Source organism: Mustela erminea, chromosome 19 (assembly GCF_009829155.1).
Source record: "Mustela erminea isolate mMusErm1 chromosome 19, mMusErm1.Pri, whole genome shotgun sequence".
NCBI lineage: Eukaryota > Metazoa > Chordata > Mammalia > Carnivora > Mustelidae > Mustela > Mustela erminea.
Window position 1 is genome coordinate 9244949 of NC_045632.1, and position 18440 is coordinate 9263388.

Genomic DNA, 18440 nt, shown 5'->3' on the forward strand with positions numbered 1-18440 from the left:
AAACTACAAGCAAATCTTGTGATGCCGGGTAATCACCGCTAATGCCATTAGCTACTATTGATACAAGAAGTTACAATCAACCAGGGAGTGGCTTATGAACTCGTATAGTAACAACAAGGACCAACTAAGAATTTTATGACCCTGATCACATTGTTTCCTTCTGTAGGGAGAACTTACAAGAAGTCACGTAGGCGAGTGCAAGACACAAAGCACAGACCCTTCCTCAGTGCTACTTGACTTTATCGACCTAAGCCTTTTGTTCGGCTATTCAGCCTTTAGAGGAGGCGCAAGTCAGGGCCTGGTTTGATCCACGACTCCAACCGTGCTGTGGCCTTCAACATCTCCCCCTTCCTTTTAAAATAAGTCAAGTATATGAATTTGAGCCTGAGCGTGTGGTCGTTGTTGTCCTGCACGAATCTGTACAATGCACCATATTAAAACAAAAGCAAGTAATATAATGAAGAGTCCAATAAACAACCAGAATGAGTGTTACTAGTGCTGCTATTCCTGCTATCAATAAACCCAGAAAACTTTTGACTCGTTTGAGATGCAACTGCATTTTAAGGGCAAACTGATGACCATAATTAGCATACCAAGGTTCTTCTACTTCCACAGGTAATAAAATATATGGAGATTGCATAGTTATAACACTATCATGGGACCTGTGCCTGACGAAGGCAGGGACACAGGTAGACAATCTGTTAACACATAATGGACACAATGGATATTATACAGTAGAGGTCCCCCTTGGAAAGAGGTGAGAACTATTGATCCTGAGCCGACTACAAGTAAATAAGGTCTAGGGACACAGGCCCGCAAAGTCAGATTGAAGTCTTTTGTGGTAGTATAACCATTTCTGCCTATTTGTACTCTGACTGGTCCCAGGGCAGCAACCAGTTTCCAGAGTTTTGCATGAAACATCTCTCCAGCTGTAAGGGGGGGGGGGGGAAGACGTCTTTTTCTTCTCTGTCTTTTCTGGCCGTTCAACGTGAGGCAAGCCATCCTCTGTTGGAGACGCGAGGATTCAGCACCACCTTTCTGGAAGCCAGCACGGGGTAACCTCATCCTGAAGAAAAACACAAACAAAATCACGTCCTCTGTGGAGGACAGGATCAGGACCCTTCCAAGTGCCCCTCAGGGGTGTCTTTCCACCTAGCATAAGGAAGAGGAGAAAAGTCTGGATGCCAAAAGCGTTCAGCTGCTGTGCGATCTATATCGTCAACATTGAAAAAATTTAAAACATGAAGAGTTAAAGTTAAATGCATATGAGGAGAGTATTTTACATTTCCCTGTAGTATCTCCTCCTTTTTCAAAAGATAGGATTTAAGAGTACTATTTGCACGTTCAACAAGGGCTTGACCTTGAGAATTATATGGGATGCCTGTAGAGTGTGCTATGCCAAAAATGGCACAAAAGATTTGAAAAGTTTGGGATGTATAGGCAGTCCCATTTATCCGTCTTTATTGCTTTTGGGATGCCCAAAGTGACAAATGCTGAACACAAATGATTTTGAACATCAGTAAAGGACTCCCCAGAGTGTGCCGTAGCATGTAAAAATCCAGAAAAGATATCAATAGAAACACGGAGATACTTAAGTCTTCCAAAGTGAGGAAAATAGTTACATCCATTTGCCACAAATGATTAGGCATTAAGCCTCGAGGATTCACAGCATTAAGTTGGTTGGGGATGATGAATAGGGCAAGTGGAGAAGGTCTTAACTATTTGTCGAGCTTCTTCTCTAGTTACCCAAAATCGTTTATGTAAAGCAGCTGCATTTTGATAAAAACGAGCACGACTTTGAGCGGCTTTAAAGAAACACCCATATCTGTTAAAACATCACGTCCCCATAAATTGAGATCAATTTGTAGCACAAATGGTTGGAATACTCCTTAATGACCCTCAGCAGTTGACCAATTTAAAAACTTAACACTTAACTTAGGAGCACAGGCTTGTCCTACACCTCTAATAGAAGTACCTGAATCTACAAGAGGCCAGTTTTTAGGCCAGTGCTGGGAGGCAATTACTGAAACATCTGCTCCAGTGTCCACCAATCCTAAAAAGGCTTGACCCTGAATGAGTAAGGCCAAATGAGGTTTGTCTGCAGAAATTAAAGGAGCCCAACAATCAGGAGAGCCAAAACCTCCGGTTCTTCGTTTGCCCTTTTAAACAGACAGAAAACCAGTCTTTCTATACCAGTCTTTCCTCTTTTTTTCCTCCTAAGACAGTGAGCTTTCTTTCTTTCTTTGTTTTTGTTTTGTTTTGGGTTTCCCTCCCACCGTAAATGACGTCGCAGACAAAGGGAGGGGGATCTTTCAGATGCTGTCCTGCTCGCATCCCTCGTGGGAATTTAGGAGCGTCTTAGCTGAGGTCTGTCCGTATAAGCCCAGGACCAGGCTACTCCGTGGAGTAGATGACCGTTATGCCATATGACGCCCGGGGAGACTCAGGGTGCAGCCCACTCAGACTCTGCAGCCAAAGTGGTGGAGCCATATGGACACATTCACACAGTCAGGCACTCTTCGGATTCAAACAGGTTGGACACCCTCCCCTTTAGGTATCCCTGGCTAATGGGAGGTGATCAGTCTCCCCTTCCATTCTTTATGAAAGGATCTAGCTCAAACAGTAGCCCTGCGGCTGTTACAACAGAATTCAGTTAAGTACAAAAGATGTTTACCAACAGATTTCAAAAGCACAAGCCTAGTTCCATCGACCAGTGCTCTAGCATTTTATCCCACTTGATTTAAGGTTTCGGGTTAGCAAAGACTTTGAAAGCTACTTTAACAATTACCCATTAAAACTTTGAGACAATTAACCATCAGTTTAGTCATCTCTTTGCTAACAGATTTCAACAGATTTTAACAGATTTTAACAAATAACATGAGCTTATTTGACGAAGTAAAAACTCTGAAGTTTCACATTTACTACTGTTAACTCAAAAGACATGTTCATCCTAATTAACCCAACAAACTTAACTTAGTTCAAATACTGATTTACATTCCACCTGGGCCCACTGTTTTGAATGTTTACCTGAGACCTGGGTGGGAAGATCTGTAGTTGCGGGTGTTAGGTCCAGGGGGCGCTCTTCTTGTTTCCTGACAGTGAAGAACAGAACAAAGTGCCACAAGAAGGCAGAGAAAAGGGTTCCCAGTTCTAAGAGCTCATCAGCTCCGAGAGAGGAGCAGACGCCAAGCTTTCCACCAGGAAGGGGGGAGGGGTTAAGCAGTCCAAGTCGGGCTGGAGAAAACAGGGAAACTTCCCTGAAACAAAGAGAGTTTCGGCAGCTGCTTGAGAATATTCCTTACATTTCTGTCTTGAGTTAGACTAACCCCAGTTGGCTCCAGTTATAGCCATTAACACAGAAAATGAGTGAGGGAGAAGCCCCCACATCTCTTAGGAGAAACAGAGAGAAATAAGGTCAGAGTCCCCTTTCCTAGGGATGGCCCAGCAACCTGGGTATACTAGAAGAAGGCTTATTTACATAATTATCTGCAAGGCCCTTTTAGAGACCTAGGACCCTTTTTGCTTCATAAGGGCCTGCAAAGCGGTCATAAAGAAGACCTGTTCCATAAACTGCTACTGCCCCATGTTAGTTTATTCCTGCTGTCACCCGTCAACCCGGGCTCCTCTTACCGGAATCTTGATAACTACTCACCTGTATATGCGCACTCCCTTGAAATGTTCTCAGGTCCCTGTTCGGGCACCACTTGTTAGAGCCGGCGTGACAAATCGACCAGGACCGTGAGGGTAAGAGGATGGTGAAAAGAAATTAAGAGACAAAGAGATCGGGGCAGGAGGAGCACTGAGGAGGATGTCCAACAGTGCCGATTTATTCCACATCTTATAATCATTTATAAGGCAGACCACAATAGGAGGAGTAATACATCAGTATTTAGTCAGATAACCGCAAGTTCTTATAACAAGTCTTACATTAACTACAAACAAATCTTGTGATGGCAGGCAATCACAGCTAATGACATTAGCTACTATTGATACAAGAAGTTACAATCAACCAGGGAGTGGGTTATGGAAGTACAGGAACAACAAGGACCAACTAAGAATTTATGACCCCGACCACACTGTTCCCTTCTGTAGAGAGAACGTGTGGGAAGTCACGTAGGCGAGCACATGACACATAACACAGACTCTTTCTCAGTGCTACTCGACTTTATCGACCTAAGCCTTTTGTTCGGCTATTTGGCCTTTAAAGAAGGCACAAGTCAGGGCCTGGTTTGATCCACGACCCCAACTGTGCCGTGGCCTCCAACAAGGGGCCCCCATAAGGACAGGAGGAGTTTGACCTCTGTGGACACAAGAGACAATGCAAGCTTGGTAAATTTTAAGTAGGATAAAGGGCAACACATGAACCCAGTGACAGATTGTAATTAACCCATCAAACACCACAGATGAAAAGAGACTTTTGAAACCGCATGGCAAATGCACTGCACCTTGTGCAAGAGCTCCTAGAAGGACATAGTGGGATTCCCAGCAGTCCCAACAAGAATGGGGCTGGTATAATGTATTCAGGTACTGAAAGATCAAAAAATACTTCCAAGAATACTTTACTGGGCAGAACACTTTTCCACAGATGTAGAAATGAAGACATTTCCAAGTAAAGACCCCTCTACGTTTACCAGTAGATCTGTCCTAGAAGAACCGTTAAAGGAACGCTCTCAATGAAATAAAAGGATTCTACCGAGAAACTGAAACCACACGAGAACACAGAGCTCTCCGCTGAGTATAAATATGTAGAGAATTACACAAACCTGCAGTGTTGTAATGAGATACCAGTCACGTTTATTTCTGCTACACAGTATTTTTTTTAAGATTTCTGTATTTATTTATTTGACAGAGATCACAAGTAGACAGAGAGGCACACACACACACACACACAGAGAGAGAGAGAGAGAGGAGAAAGCAGGCTCCCTGCTGAACAGAAAGGCTGAGGAGCTGAAGGCAGAGGCTTAACCCACTGAGCCACCCAGGCCCCCACAGTTTTGTTTAAAAAAAAAAAAAAGTGTAAAAATCATCAATGTAGGTCATATAGTACACAACAAAAAGAATCTGTGACACCAGTAGCAAGGTGGGTGCAGGGGTGGAGACAGAAGAATTTTCTATGGAATTGACACTATGAGTTTTAAATGGTTCAATTTACAACTAAGTTGTTTTAAGATATCTCTAAGGAAACCACAATGAAAATACCACAGAACACACAAAAGCCAATGAGAAAGTACCAGGGCTTATCATGGGCATTAATGCCACAATTAAAGATAAAATGTATGTTTTGAATTTCATACAGAAACATAATACAGAGGTATAAAATGCTTCAGAATTACTATGAATTCTAAAAAAGTCTTTTTCTCGTGCAGAGAGAATAAAATTCACCAACAAATACATGGTGAAATTAATTCTATCTTTCTTTTTTTTAAAACATTTTATTTATTTATTTGACAGACAGAAATCATAAGTAGGCAGAGAGGCAGGCAGACAGGTCTGAGTTTTGGTTAAAGCTCTTCCCTCCTTTTTGACATTCGTAAGGTTCCTCTCCAGTATGAGCTCTGTGATGTAGAATAAGGGATGACCTCCAGTTAAAGCTCTTGCCACATTTTTGACATTGGTAAGGTTTCTCTCCAGTATGAATTTTGTGATGTCTAGTAAGTTGTGAACGGATGGCATAGGCCTTACCACATTCATGACATTAAGATTTCTCTCCAGTATGAGTTTTGTGATGTTGAATAAGGGATGACCTCTGGTTAAAGCTCTTGCCACATTTTTGACATTGGTATGGTTTCTCTCCAGTATGAATTCTGTGATGTTGAATAAGGGATGACCTCCGGTTAAAGCTCTTCCCACATTTTTGACATTGGTAAGGTTTCTCTCCAGTATGAATTCTGTGATGTTGAATAAGGGATGACCTCCAGTTAAAGCTCTTGCCACATTTTTGACATTGGTAAGGTTTCTCTGCACTATGAGTTTTCTGATGCTGAGAAAGATTTGCCCTCCTGGTAAAGGCTTTGCCACATTCCTGACATTGGTAAGGTTTCTGTCCAGTATGAATTTTCTGATGCTGAGAAAGGTCTGACCTCCTGGTAAAGGCCTTGCCACATTCCTGACATTGGTAAGGTTTCTGTCCAATATGAATTCTGTGATGTTGTAGAAGTTTTGAGTTTTGGATAAAGGCCTTGCCACATTCTTGACATTGGTAAGGTTTCTCTCCAGTATGAATTCTGTGATGTTGAATAAGGTATGAGTTCTGGTTAAAGCTCTTCCCACATTTTTGACATTGGTAAGGTTTCTCTCCAGTATGAATTCTGTGATGTTGAATAAGGGATGACCTCCGGTTAAAGCTCTTGCCACATTTTTGGCATTGGTATGGTTTCTCTCCAGTATGAATTCTTTGATGTTGAATAAGGTATGAGTTCCGGTTAAAGCTCTTCCCACATTTTTGACATTGGTAAGGTTTCTCTCCAGTATGAATTCTGTGATGTTGAATAAGGTATGAGTTCCGGTTAAAGCTCTTCCCACATTTTTGACATTGGTAAGGTTTCTCTCCAGTATGAAATCTGTGATGTTGAGTAAGGGATGACCTGTCACAAAAGGCCTTGCCACATTCTTGACATTGGTAAGGTTTCTCTCCAGTATGAGTTCTCTGATGTTGAAAAAGGGATGACCTCCAATTAAAGCTTTTGCCACATTTTTGACATTGGTAAGGTTTCTCTCCAGTATGAGTTCTGTGATGTTCAATAAGAGTTATGCTGTCCTTAAAGGACTTCCTACATTCTTCACATTGGTAAGATTTTTCTCCACTATGAACTGTCTTATGCTTACCAAGACCTGACCTCCAGTTAAAGGCATTGCCACATTCTTGACATTGGTAAGGTTTCTCTGCACTATGAGTTTTCTGATGCTGAGAAAGAATTGTCCTCCTGGTAAAGGCCTTGCCACATTCTTGACATTGGTAAGGTTTCTCTCCAGTATGAATTCTGTGATGTTGTATAAGTTTTGAGTTGTGGATAAAGGCCTTGCCACATTCTTGACATTGGTAAGGTTTCTCTCCAGTATGAATTTTGTGATGTCGAGTAAGTTGTGAGTGGACGGCATAGGCCTTACCACATTCATGACATTTATAAGATTTCTCTCCAGTATGAGTTTTGTGATGTTGAATAAGGGATGACCTCCGGTTAAAGCTCTTGCCACATTTTTTACATTGGTATGGTTTCTCTCCAGTATGAATTCTGTGATGTTGAAAAAGGGATGACCTCCAGTTATAGCTCTTGCCACATTCTTGACATTGGTAAGGTTTCTCTGCGTTATGAAGGTTGTGATGTTGACAAAGATGTGACCTCCACTTGAAGGTCTTGCCACAGTCTTGACGTTTGTAAGGTTTTGCTCCAGTATGAATTCTGTGATGTCGAGTAAGGCTTGAGCTGTGGTTAAACCTTTTGCCACATTGTTGACACTGGTAAGGTTTATCTCCACTATGAATTCTCTGATGTTGAGTAAGTTTTGGTAATGATGTAAAGGCTTTGGCACATTCATTACAGTTGTAATTTTTCCCTGCAATATGAATTTGGTGTGGTCTATTAAGACTTGAGTGATTATTAAACGCCTTGCCACATTCTTGACATTTGCAGGGTTTCTCTCCAGAATAGATCTGCGAATATCCATGTGTTGATAAACAGTCCTTAAAACTTTGACCAGCTTCTTCACATTTGTATACTTTTTCTCCAGTGTGCATTTGTTGATGTTGAGATAGTGTTGAGTGGCAGTCAAAGGATTTACCACATTCCTTAAAGATGTAAGTTTTCTCTCCCTGAGGAATTATCTCATTGATGTTTAGGCTTGAGGACTGACTAAACATGGTCCCTGGTTTATTAGATGTGAATGGGCTTTTTCCCTCATGAATTCTCTGATGATCACCAACACTGGAGGACTGGTTATGAGCTTTCCCACATTCATTATCTTTATGAAGACTGTCTCCCAAACGGTGACCATTATGTATACTGAAGTTAGAGCTTGGATGAAAGCCTTTCCCACATTTATCACATTCATAATGGTTCTCTGCAAATCTAGCAATTACACATCTGTGAACACAGGAGCCCTGTTTCAGTATTTTCTCAGATTCAGTGCATTGAGTAATTCTGTCTCCAGTGAAAAGCCTTTGGTCATACTGTAGGGTCGACTCCTCAGTGAAGTCCCTCTCATATGAATCCCACTGAGGACTTTGTTCATTTCCAAATCTCTGATTTAAAGTCAGACCAGTCCTATTTTCCAAATGGCTCAAATCATGACTCTCAGCATGGACTAGGTTACTTTCCAGATGTTCCAAGTGGTCTTTCCACGAATCGCTATGATTGCCTATCTCATTGGAGCTTGTGCTGACAGAAGCACACTGCTCTGCAGAAACAGTTGACTTAGAAAGGGAGGTTTTCTGCAGCGGTTTATATTCTTCACCATTTAGGGCAGTGAGATTCTCATTAAGAGCCATTTCCTTGGTTTGGCTGTATCGTCCAGGATTTCTTTGAGGCACTTCCTTCTCCCCATCATTGTCCCAGTCTGTGCATAAGTATAAAATCTCAACAGCACTATCTTTGTATCTGTGCGTTGACCAGTTCTGGAAAGAACCTTCTTTGCTACACTCTAGCAGGTAACTCTGGGTCTCATGTGAAGATACAGCTGAAAGATACCAAATAAAAGTAAAACCATTGCACTTACTACATTCCAAAGAATATACTGAAGACTTCTAATAGAGAAGTATCAAGTCACTCAGACAAAGTCAGAAAGATGGCTGACAAGGAGTCATCAGGACCTCATTTCCCCATGAAAACGTAACATGGTACACAACATATTGACGATATATCCTAATAGATAATTCTGTGATATGGTCTCAGTGTAAGAGAAATCCATTTCCTGTATCTCTAACAATCACAAAAAGGATATGAGCTCAAACTTAACAGAAGAATGGAGGATATGGAAACAGAAAGCTGAACTGAATCAAACAAGAGTACCGTAAAAAAGGAACATATCAAGAACAGGAAGAGTTGTTTGGCAGAAAAGATCAACAACACTGACAGCCCATGAACTAAATAAAGAATAACAACAAAAACAACAAAAAGACTGACTATAATGACAAGTAAAGAAGTGAAAGCTGACAAAGTATAACTGACTGTAGGAATAAAATTATAAGAGGCAACAATATTTGTAGGGGGAATCACAAGATTTTGGGTGGGAGCTACAAAGAGAGGGAATCACATGCAGGCATCACACTGAATACACAGTGTGACTTGAGCCTGTATCCCAGGACCCTGAGATCATGATTTGAGCAGAAATCAAGAGTCAGTAATTCCCCATGTGAGGCACCAAGCACCCAATTATTTTTTAGCTCTTATCTCTTTGGTAAAGTTCTCACTATTGTTTTTTCACTCCTTGAGTATCCTTATCATTGCAACCTTAAATTCTGAATCAAGCTCCTCACTACTGTTTCCATATTATCTCTGACCTTGGTCTTATCTGCTGGTTTTTCTTGGGATAAATTCCTTCATCTTGGCATTTCTCTAAATCTCTACTTGCCTCTGTCCATTAGAAAAATCAGTGATGTGTCCTGTTGTATCCTTCAGACCAGTGGTCTGCAGAGTCTCTCCTTGCCAACTATGGGCAATATTTGGTCCCTGGCCTGAATGTGGCCAGTTTGAACTAGGTGAGCTCTGCTCCAATTGTGAAAGGAGACCTGACATCAACTCCACCAGGATTGCAGCCCTGCAGAATCCCTGCTCAGAGACGTGATGTGGACAGGGGATGACCTTGCTTAGCCTGAGGCAAGCCTCACTGAGAAGCGAAGTCCCCTCAGATCACAGGGGGTGAGGCCTGGTGCAAGCAAGACAGACAGACAGTGTCCTCACTGAGTGGGGCTCAGTCTTTATGCTACAGGACAGGAGAGGGCTCCCATGTTTTGGAAGCCACATGTCACTGAATGTTTCCTCTGAGGAATGTGCTCCTGGACTACTAAATACTCTCCCCACTGTGCACCCCAGGTGTTCTTCAGGTGACTGTTTCCACACTTGGTGCCCCCAGGTTGTTTGCCAGCCTTCTCTCCAGGATCACCCAGGTGTCCTCCTGATTCTATCCCATCCAAACCTCTAGGTTTGCTGACCATTAAACCTCCAGGCTCTAAGATGTGCTGGTTCCAAGAATTCATGAAATTCAGCCCTTCTCCTTCTTCAAGCCAATGGCTTTGGGAAACCTCCTTAGGCATTCCCCTGAGTGCTCCTCTGTCAAGAAACCTACCTCACAGCGGGGGCTCCCTGCCCTCTACAATGCTATACTCCTTTCCTCCCTAAACCATGTCTCCACACTATCTCCATCTTCCTCGTGGCCTCTTTTCTACTATTACTTGAGTAGTTTCTCCTGTCACTCTTCAGTCCAATGTCTAGTAAATTTAGAATGTCCTGACTTTTACCTAGTGGTGCTCATCACAGGACAAATGAGTCTAGGACCCTCCTACGCCACTGCCATTTCTTCTCCTAGAATTAGGAGAATTGTTTTAATCCTGTTAAAATTCATATGGATTTTATAAAGCTGGTACACAAACCAACACAATAAAAATGAGGTTTGTTCTACACAACAAAGAACAATTCCCAAAACAGAAACATCATACATTTATGGTACCCACCCCCTCAATAAATGCTTCCAATTTAACATAAGGGTAGAGGTTAAACCAGAAACGATGAAAAGTGAAATATACTCTGCAGGAATCCTAGTAACCTAACCTATATTAGAAACCTAACTATATTCTTTAACTGGAATAATGGAAACACAATAAATCTTGAAGTGATCTACACAAAATGCCATCTCTACCAAAACTCCATGCCATTTTTGGACAAAGATAAAAATCCATCCTAAATTTATGTGGATGTCGTGGGATAACCCATACCCAAAATAATCTAGAAACTGAAGAGAATATATCCTGATTAATGGCATACAAGGCAGAGATATCAAACTAATGTCCTAAAGACATGACGTCCAGAGTAGAGTAATGGAGGAGTCTGGCTGAGCTAGATTTGCACATCACCAATGTTAATGAGAATGACAATGAACTCAAGATCCTGTTATAATTTATAGTCTGATTTGGATGTTTGGATGCCGTGTGAGTTTCTACTTTTCGCACATGTGCCACTGATCAACAATGCATGCTCCTCTCAAAATTTCAGGACTGAATCACGATAGTTTCAAAGGTTCCTAAAAAGGGGGCAGAGCATACAGGTGAGTATGGAGTCCTTCGCTTCCCTTCACTCTTCATTCAAGCCAACCCTACTCCTGCATAACAAACTTAACCCAATCACACTTCTCTGTACCTCCTCTTAGTTTTCTTTCTTCAATTTCCCCTACCACCATACTTATGGAAATAGCTCACTCTTTCACAAGAAATGCAGGTGCAAATTGCTTCTGGGTGCAACACTGGATTTTGTACCTTGGATCTCACCTCATCCATGGCCTTTATCAATTTCAAGTTTCTCCTGCATTTTTTACTAATACCTATGATCAGGGTACAGGATCACTTATTTGAACCTAGGCTTCCCTCTGAAAATTGACTTTGTCTAAAATAAGCAGCTTTACAACCTGGTTGCACTTTCTGGTCTTCCCCAAAGTATCCACTTCCAAAGAAAAGCCTTCCTGATGCTCCTCAGTGGTGAGAGGAGAGAGACCAAATTCAAGGAAATGGAGTTAAGAAGCTCTCAAAGAAATGACTGTTCTTCCATGGACAGCCTGGGCTGCTTTTCCTGGGCTGCTTGTGAGGACCACAGGCTCTTCTTGGTCTTCTAGTTCCCTTCTTTGGTCCGTTGGACACATGCTTCTCTTTCCCTGTCCCTTCCCTTCTACATTAAGGAACGTTTATCTCCACTGTGATACAGATCAGTTTGCTTTCCTAGGACTTTATCCTACGGTGAGTACTTAGGATTAGCTTCCTTGGAAGAGTAAGTTTAGTTTTCTTTACCTGCAACTTCCTAAGACAATACAGTAATCTACACATGTATATGCTTCTTGATATCCATCTTGATTTCCTTTCTATTAATATAAACATTAAAATGTCCCATTACATTAGGTGTACAACATGGGGATTCAACAACTCTATAGGTGCTGCTATACTCACCAATAGTAGCTAATATCTGGCACCATAAAATGCTATGGGAAAACCATTGGAGGAGGTCCCTGCATTCTTTTCACCCCACGAAGCCTGTACTTCCCATTCCCACTTCTTCATGTTGCCCATCATCCTTCTCCATTCCACACTGGTAACATTCAGGCTATACATTGTATTTGTGTCTCTTTCAGCTTTTTTCTTTGTATCTTGTCATTTGTGATATGTGGTTTGACCCAGAAGGTGTTATGTGATGTGAACTAAGTGACATACAAATACTATACGTATTCACTTATGTGTACAACCAAAACAAAAACTTAAATGAACAAATAAGAAACGGACCTATGAATGTCTATTTTGTTTGGAATAAAGTCCACAGATAATCTCAATACATAAAAATATTCCAAGATGACACACATTCTATACTGTAACCCGATAGTCTGTAACAGTGTTCCAATACTGGCAGAAGACAAAAGGTTCCCAAACATCATAAACATATTCATCACACTAATTTCACTGGCCAGCCGCCCACCCCCAAGTCAAACAGGAACATACTGCACATGTGGTGGGGTTGTGTTGGACACTCTGAGCATAGAAAACCCCAGTATCTTCAAGGAACATACTAGCATATATGCCCGATCCTTGGCCATGAAAATAGCCCATCTGTTTTCCTGTACAATAAACTCACCTGTCCTTGACCCAAGATCAAGATGCTATCACTATACTACCAAGCTTTCTTATTCACAAATACGAGTGGAATGACCATTATAACTAAAATATCAATCAAGGAAACGCTCACGCAGATCACAAGGTCACCACATGACTTCAAGGAAGAGTGACAATACTGTATAAGGCACATGTGTGATTTGTCTCAGATATCCCCCGCAGTACAGATACATTTTCCATCATGATCTCTTGCTGCTCACCTGGCACTGTTGTACAGTCACATGTAGGCTAAATCCCAAAGTTAATGTACCTGGAAGGTTTGACTTTAAGATCTTCCAACCATCGGCCATAGGGCCAACTGCAAAGGTCTGGAAGGTACCCAAGATGCACACTGTAGCACCAAAGATGCACACATCCCTGGCAACTCTGTGACCCTAACAAAGTAGCATTCATTCAACGTCATGGTAGAAATCTTTCACCCAAAAGCTGTCAGTGTGGGTGGGAGTCCATTACAGACAATGTCCACTGATTGCCTATTCTCCTGTTTAGATGAACCTACCTGGCTAAGGGAAATTGTCAGCACCTGTAACTGACTTGGGTGTCCAGCCAATGCTCTGAACTATGGTATTCTATGTTCTTTGTCCGGGTAGCTATGCATGTTCTAAGTTACTTCCCACGGCTGATCCTAGCCTCCATTCCTGCACCATTAGAAGCATGAACAGAGACCCTAGACAACCTCAGAGCCTCACTTACAGGCTTCTGGTGAGAAAACCAAGCCAGCACTGACCAAGCATTTAGCATATCCTCTTGCTCTGCATGAGCAGGAAGCCTCATCAGTGAATCTGGGCAGCCTCAGAGCCCAGTCTATGGTCCTGCCCTGCAACAGAGAATGGCATTCAGTCCTGCCACAAGCTCAGCATCACCTGTGTATCTCACTACATTACCCACGGGCTACTACCTTTCCTGAAGAAACCAACTATGAATGTTTCCCCAGATATAGGGTCACAAGGTCTATTTCCCAGTCACCTGAGACTGGATAAGAAAGGAAAGGTGGTGGGCTGTACCCCAGAGCAACTGACATGGTAATAGAAGGCTGGGCACAGGGCTCCACATTTAAAGTGTTCCCAGTGATTCTGACCAGACAAAATTTGACAACCTCTGCAGGAACTAAGTCAGAACACACACCTGGCTGGTTCTCACTGGTATTGTTTGGCAGCCTTATTCGTCTTCAACATTTACTCTGTCATGTGACATCTTTAAGATAGGCCACCATGTTTAAATCAACTAATACCCCCTCTCCACACACTCCATGCATATGGGCCCCAAAGAGTACAATTATCTCTGTCATCCAATAGCAACTGGTCCTCAGGACAGCAGGGAATACATTACATCATGAGAAAAGTATCGGATGTCCTAGACAGCCACATTTCCCAGAAAGGCATCTCTGTCCCATTTGCTCATCCTGACTAGCTTCCTTAGGCCTTGTAGTGACCAAAGGGACCTTTCTACCACATCTTTGTTCACATTTCAAGACTTTGCCATATTTCATTTCCATAGCACTTACCTTCCTCTCAAACTGTCGCAAAATCATGTTTTATATGTACTCACAACTTCCAGTGCCAAGTGCCTGAACTAATTCTGTGTTCCAGTGATGGATTTTTTAAAATATTTTTATTTATTTATTTGACGGACAGATCACAAGTAGGCAGAGAGGCAGGCAGAGAGAGAGAGGAGGAAGCAGGCTCCCCAACCAGCAGAGAGCCCAATATGGGGCTCGATCCCAGGACCCTGGGATCATGACCCAAGCTGAAGGTAGAGGCTTTAACCCACTGAGCCACCCAGGTGCCCCAGTGATGGATTTTTGCTTCTCTTCTAGTGTAGTGGTGACAAAATTGTATTTAAAACATACATAGGCCTCACGTGATCCTGTTATCAACCATTTACAGTGGCATTAGAAAACTTCAAGCTACCCTAAGGCTAAGCAAGGGCCTGCCTGGCTTAGGTGGGAGGGGGAGTGAAGTGACAACGAGGTTTCCAGAACACAGGAGGGAAAGTCAGCAGTAATGCCTCCATCACTGAAATAGAGGTGGCTCAGTCAGTTGAGCTTCTGCCTTCAGTTCAGTTCAGGATCTCAGGGTCCTGGGATCAAGACCCACCCTGGCTCTCTGCTCAGCGGGGAGCCTTCTTCCCTCTCTCTCCCTGCCTACTTCTCTGCCTACTTGTGATCTCTCTCTCTTTCAAATAAATAAATAAAATCTTTAAAAAAAAAAAAGTATATATAAAAGGTTCATTTTACAGCTAAGTTGTGTTAATGAATCTCTAAGGTTACCACAATGAAAATACTAATAGAAGATGCGTAACTCAGTGACAATGGTACCAAGACATATCATGGGTATTAATCCTACAATTAATTAGATAAAGTATATCTTTTGTATTTCATACCAAAACAGAAGTATATACAGAAGTATTAAATGTTGAAAATTACTCTGAATTCAATAAAGTATTTCTCTCATGCAGAGAATAAAAATTCACCCACAAATACATGATGAAATCAATTCCATGTGGATGACAACTCACCTAGACATGGAACGACATTCACTGACCACTCACCTTGGAGACAGAAAGTAGGGGCGACACAGTATACATGTGTGACATACAAACACAAGACAAAAACACACAGAATTTTCCAGCAAAAAGCATAAAGCTCATTCTTTTTTGAGTTATACTCACATGGTCTTGAAATATGCTGAAATATACTGAGCTGAAAATTCTCTTCCTCTAACAACCTGCACAGATAAAACCCAACCCACACCTAGCTAATGTTGTGGAATGAGCCAGACAAGGAAGCACATTCTTAGGAAATTACCAAACCAGAGTAAGAGAAAACTCAACCCACTAAATTCTAAATAAAACACTGATGTATGACAGAAAAGGAAAACTTCTGTGTTACCATAATTTTGAACTCTGTCCACTACCCAGTAAAATGACGCAATTGAGTGCCATGTCTTCATGGACTATAATATCGTGAAGAATTCTCATTGAAGTCAATCATAAAGAGGTGTAAATGAGAATTTTAGGAACACTTAAAAAGCTTGAAAGACGTGCATTATGGTATTAATATATTCGTTCTCCTCCACAGAATGTAACCCTATAGTCCATTCTGTTACGACAGAGAAAAGAAACAACATCTTCATTTCTGAATAAATAAACAGCATAGATGGTGAAAATATGCTGAGACACACTGTATATTATATTAATATTTGGAGCTAAATTCTGATGTATTCTGAGGAAAGAAGAAGAAAAAGCTCATGATTAATTTCCTATGAAGCAACACTGCATTACTGAACACAAGGATTTTTCAAACATGGAGGTTTAGGGTACCTGGGGGCTCAGTCAGTGAAGCATCTTCCTTCCGTTCAGGTCATGATCTCAGGGTTCTGGGATCCAGCCCCACACTGGGCTCCCTGCTCAGAGGGACTTTGCATCTCCCTCTCCTTTTGCCCTTCCCCTCCATACTCATTCTCACTCTCTCTCTCTCTCTGTCTCGAAGAAATAAAATTTTTAAACAAACTATATGTGAGTATTACTAATTGCCTAACTCACTTCTTATAAAGCACATGCCCATGTTGTATCAGGACATTTGATGTAAAAAATTCAAAGATAAATCTCATATAGAACTAAAAAGAAACTGAAAACACACAGGACAAAGTTACAAGAAGTTCATAGAAGAATCATACAATGATGCAATTATTAAAAATAACGTAATAAATGAGAATTTCTTAAAGGCTACAAGTTCAAGTTCTAATGTGCTAGTTCCCCAATATCATTTGTTATGTCGGAATTCTACTACACAAATAGAGCCATTACAGTATTTCACCACTTAGGAATGGAACTCATAGAGCAGAAATTTCTATACGGGGAAAAAAAAAAAAAAGAAGAAGAAGAAAGAAAAAAGACCATTCGAAGGGAAATAAAGCAGTATTTATGCCCTCATTTTAGGGCATTGCTTTGTTATCTGATGAAGTTATTGAAACTGAATTTTGTAAGATTAAGATTAAAGCCTCCCTACCTTAGAAAGTATAAGCCAGAAAACATTAAAAATCTGTCTCCAGTGTTCTGGGAATTTCCCCACCAAACTCCAGTGTGCATACAACTACTCTGACCTACTTGTCCCATAATGAAAACCGGCATGTACAAAGGCCATAGCATACAGGTCCTCTGAAATAGGATGCCTTCCCCAGGGCCCTCAAAACAATAGAAAGCTCTCAGATTTCTATTGAAGGAGAGTCTCCTGGCTCTCCATATGGATGTGATGGACCATCACCGGAGCTTAACGAGAATCTCTAGAGAAATCTAAGAACTTGATCATGTTGGAGAGCAGATGTTCCTCTGGGAGAGAGAAAAAAAGTAACTGGGCATGTCTCCAAATAATCTTCATTCAAGGAGAGCTACTCAAACCACTGCGTAAGTTCTACCTTCCTCCTTCAGACTTGGACCTCCCCTCTGTCATCTGCCTCATTCATTCCCACCTACCTGGATGGAAGCCTATGTCCTCCTTTCTCTTCATATCCCAGAGCCCGTTGTCTTGCTCCAAAAACATGATGAGGTCTGGCTTTGACACAGTGAGACCTGTTTATGAGGAAAAAGGAAAACGACTATTGCTGCCAATTCTAACTGTCCATCAGTCCAGGCTTGTGTACAGGAGAGAAGAGATGATATTGTACAATCCTAGAAAGTGGTTTCCGTAAGCTGTTCCCCAACAGTCCCTTCAGAACACACAGGAGGCGGGACACCTGGGTGGCTCAGGGGAATAAGCCTCTTCCTTCATCTTAGGTCATGATCTTAGGGTCCTGGGATAGAGCCCCACATCAGGCTCTCTGCTTGGCAGGGAGCCTGCTTCCCTCCCACCGCCTGTCTCTCTGCCTACTTATCATCTTTCTCTGTCAAATACGTAAATAACATCTTGAGGGAAAAAAAAAAAATTCCCACAGGAGGAATTTGCAAGGTTCACATCCTGACCTACACTTCCAAGTAGTAGACATGATAATCAGAAGGGGAAACTTCAGTTTAAGATGTGAGCAGCACCACTCTATGTCACTAAAGGTTGAGAACTGTCACTCGTCTACACAAACAATGAGGTTTCCTTGAGGAAGGAGAAGCTAAGGTTGAGAAAAAACATCATGAAGATTTTTCTCTCCATCTACTTATTTCCCTTTCTGCGTGGATCTGAATTCTAGTTATTATAAGAGAAATCCCCCCAAATACAGTCTTACTGGAAGGAATAAAACCCTGAGTGCGGTTTGGGAAATCTGGAAAGAGTCTTTCTCACCCAAGAAGAGGAGGTGTCCGTAGTTCTCCAACATCACATCCCTGTACAGTTGCCGCTGAGTGTGGGTCAGGCATCCCCACTCCTCCTCAGAGAATTCTATGGCCACATCCCTGAAGGTCAGTTGTCCCTGCAATAAATACCACAGTCACCAAGTGTCCACTGACACAGTTCATGATGTTTCCTAAGATAAAATTTGTTCAGTGGGGAGCCTGCTTCTCCTCTCTCTCTGCTTACTTGTGATCTCTGTTGTCAAATAAATAAATAATAATAATAAAAATCTTAAAAAAAAAAAAAAAGAAGCACCTATGGGGC

General features: G+C 41.7%; 2 protein-coding genes across 2 annotated transcripts in view; both read right to left on the minus strand.

The window, feature by feature from the left end:
- Window positions 1-18440, minus strand: part of LOC116579132 (zinc finger protein 11-like) — a 1039038-nt gene that overhangs the window by 1003673 nt on the left and 16925 nt on the right. The window contains 2 exon segments of the mRNA XM_032324104.1: window positions 17333-17428; window positions 18129-18255. Coding sequence (XP_032179995.1) covers window positions 17333-17428; window positions 18129-18255 — 223 coding nt within the window.
- On the minus strand, window positions 4628-14390 carry LOC116580014 (zinc finger protein 30-like). The gene is made up of 6 exons (XM_032326052.1): window positions 14364-14390; window positions 13110-13233; window positions 6988-8673; window positions 5728-6735; window positions 5487-5646; window positions 4628-4700 (listed from the first exon to the last, which is right to left on the minus strand). Exons 1-6 carry the CDS (start codon window positions 14388-14390, stop codon window positions 4628-4630), a joined length of 3078 nt encoding a protein of 1025 aa, XP_032181943.1.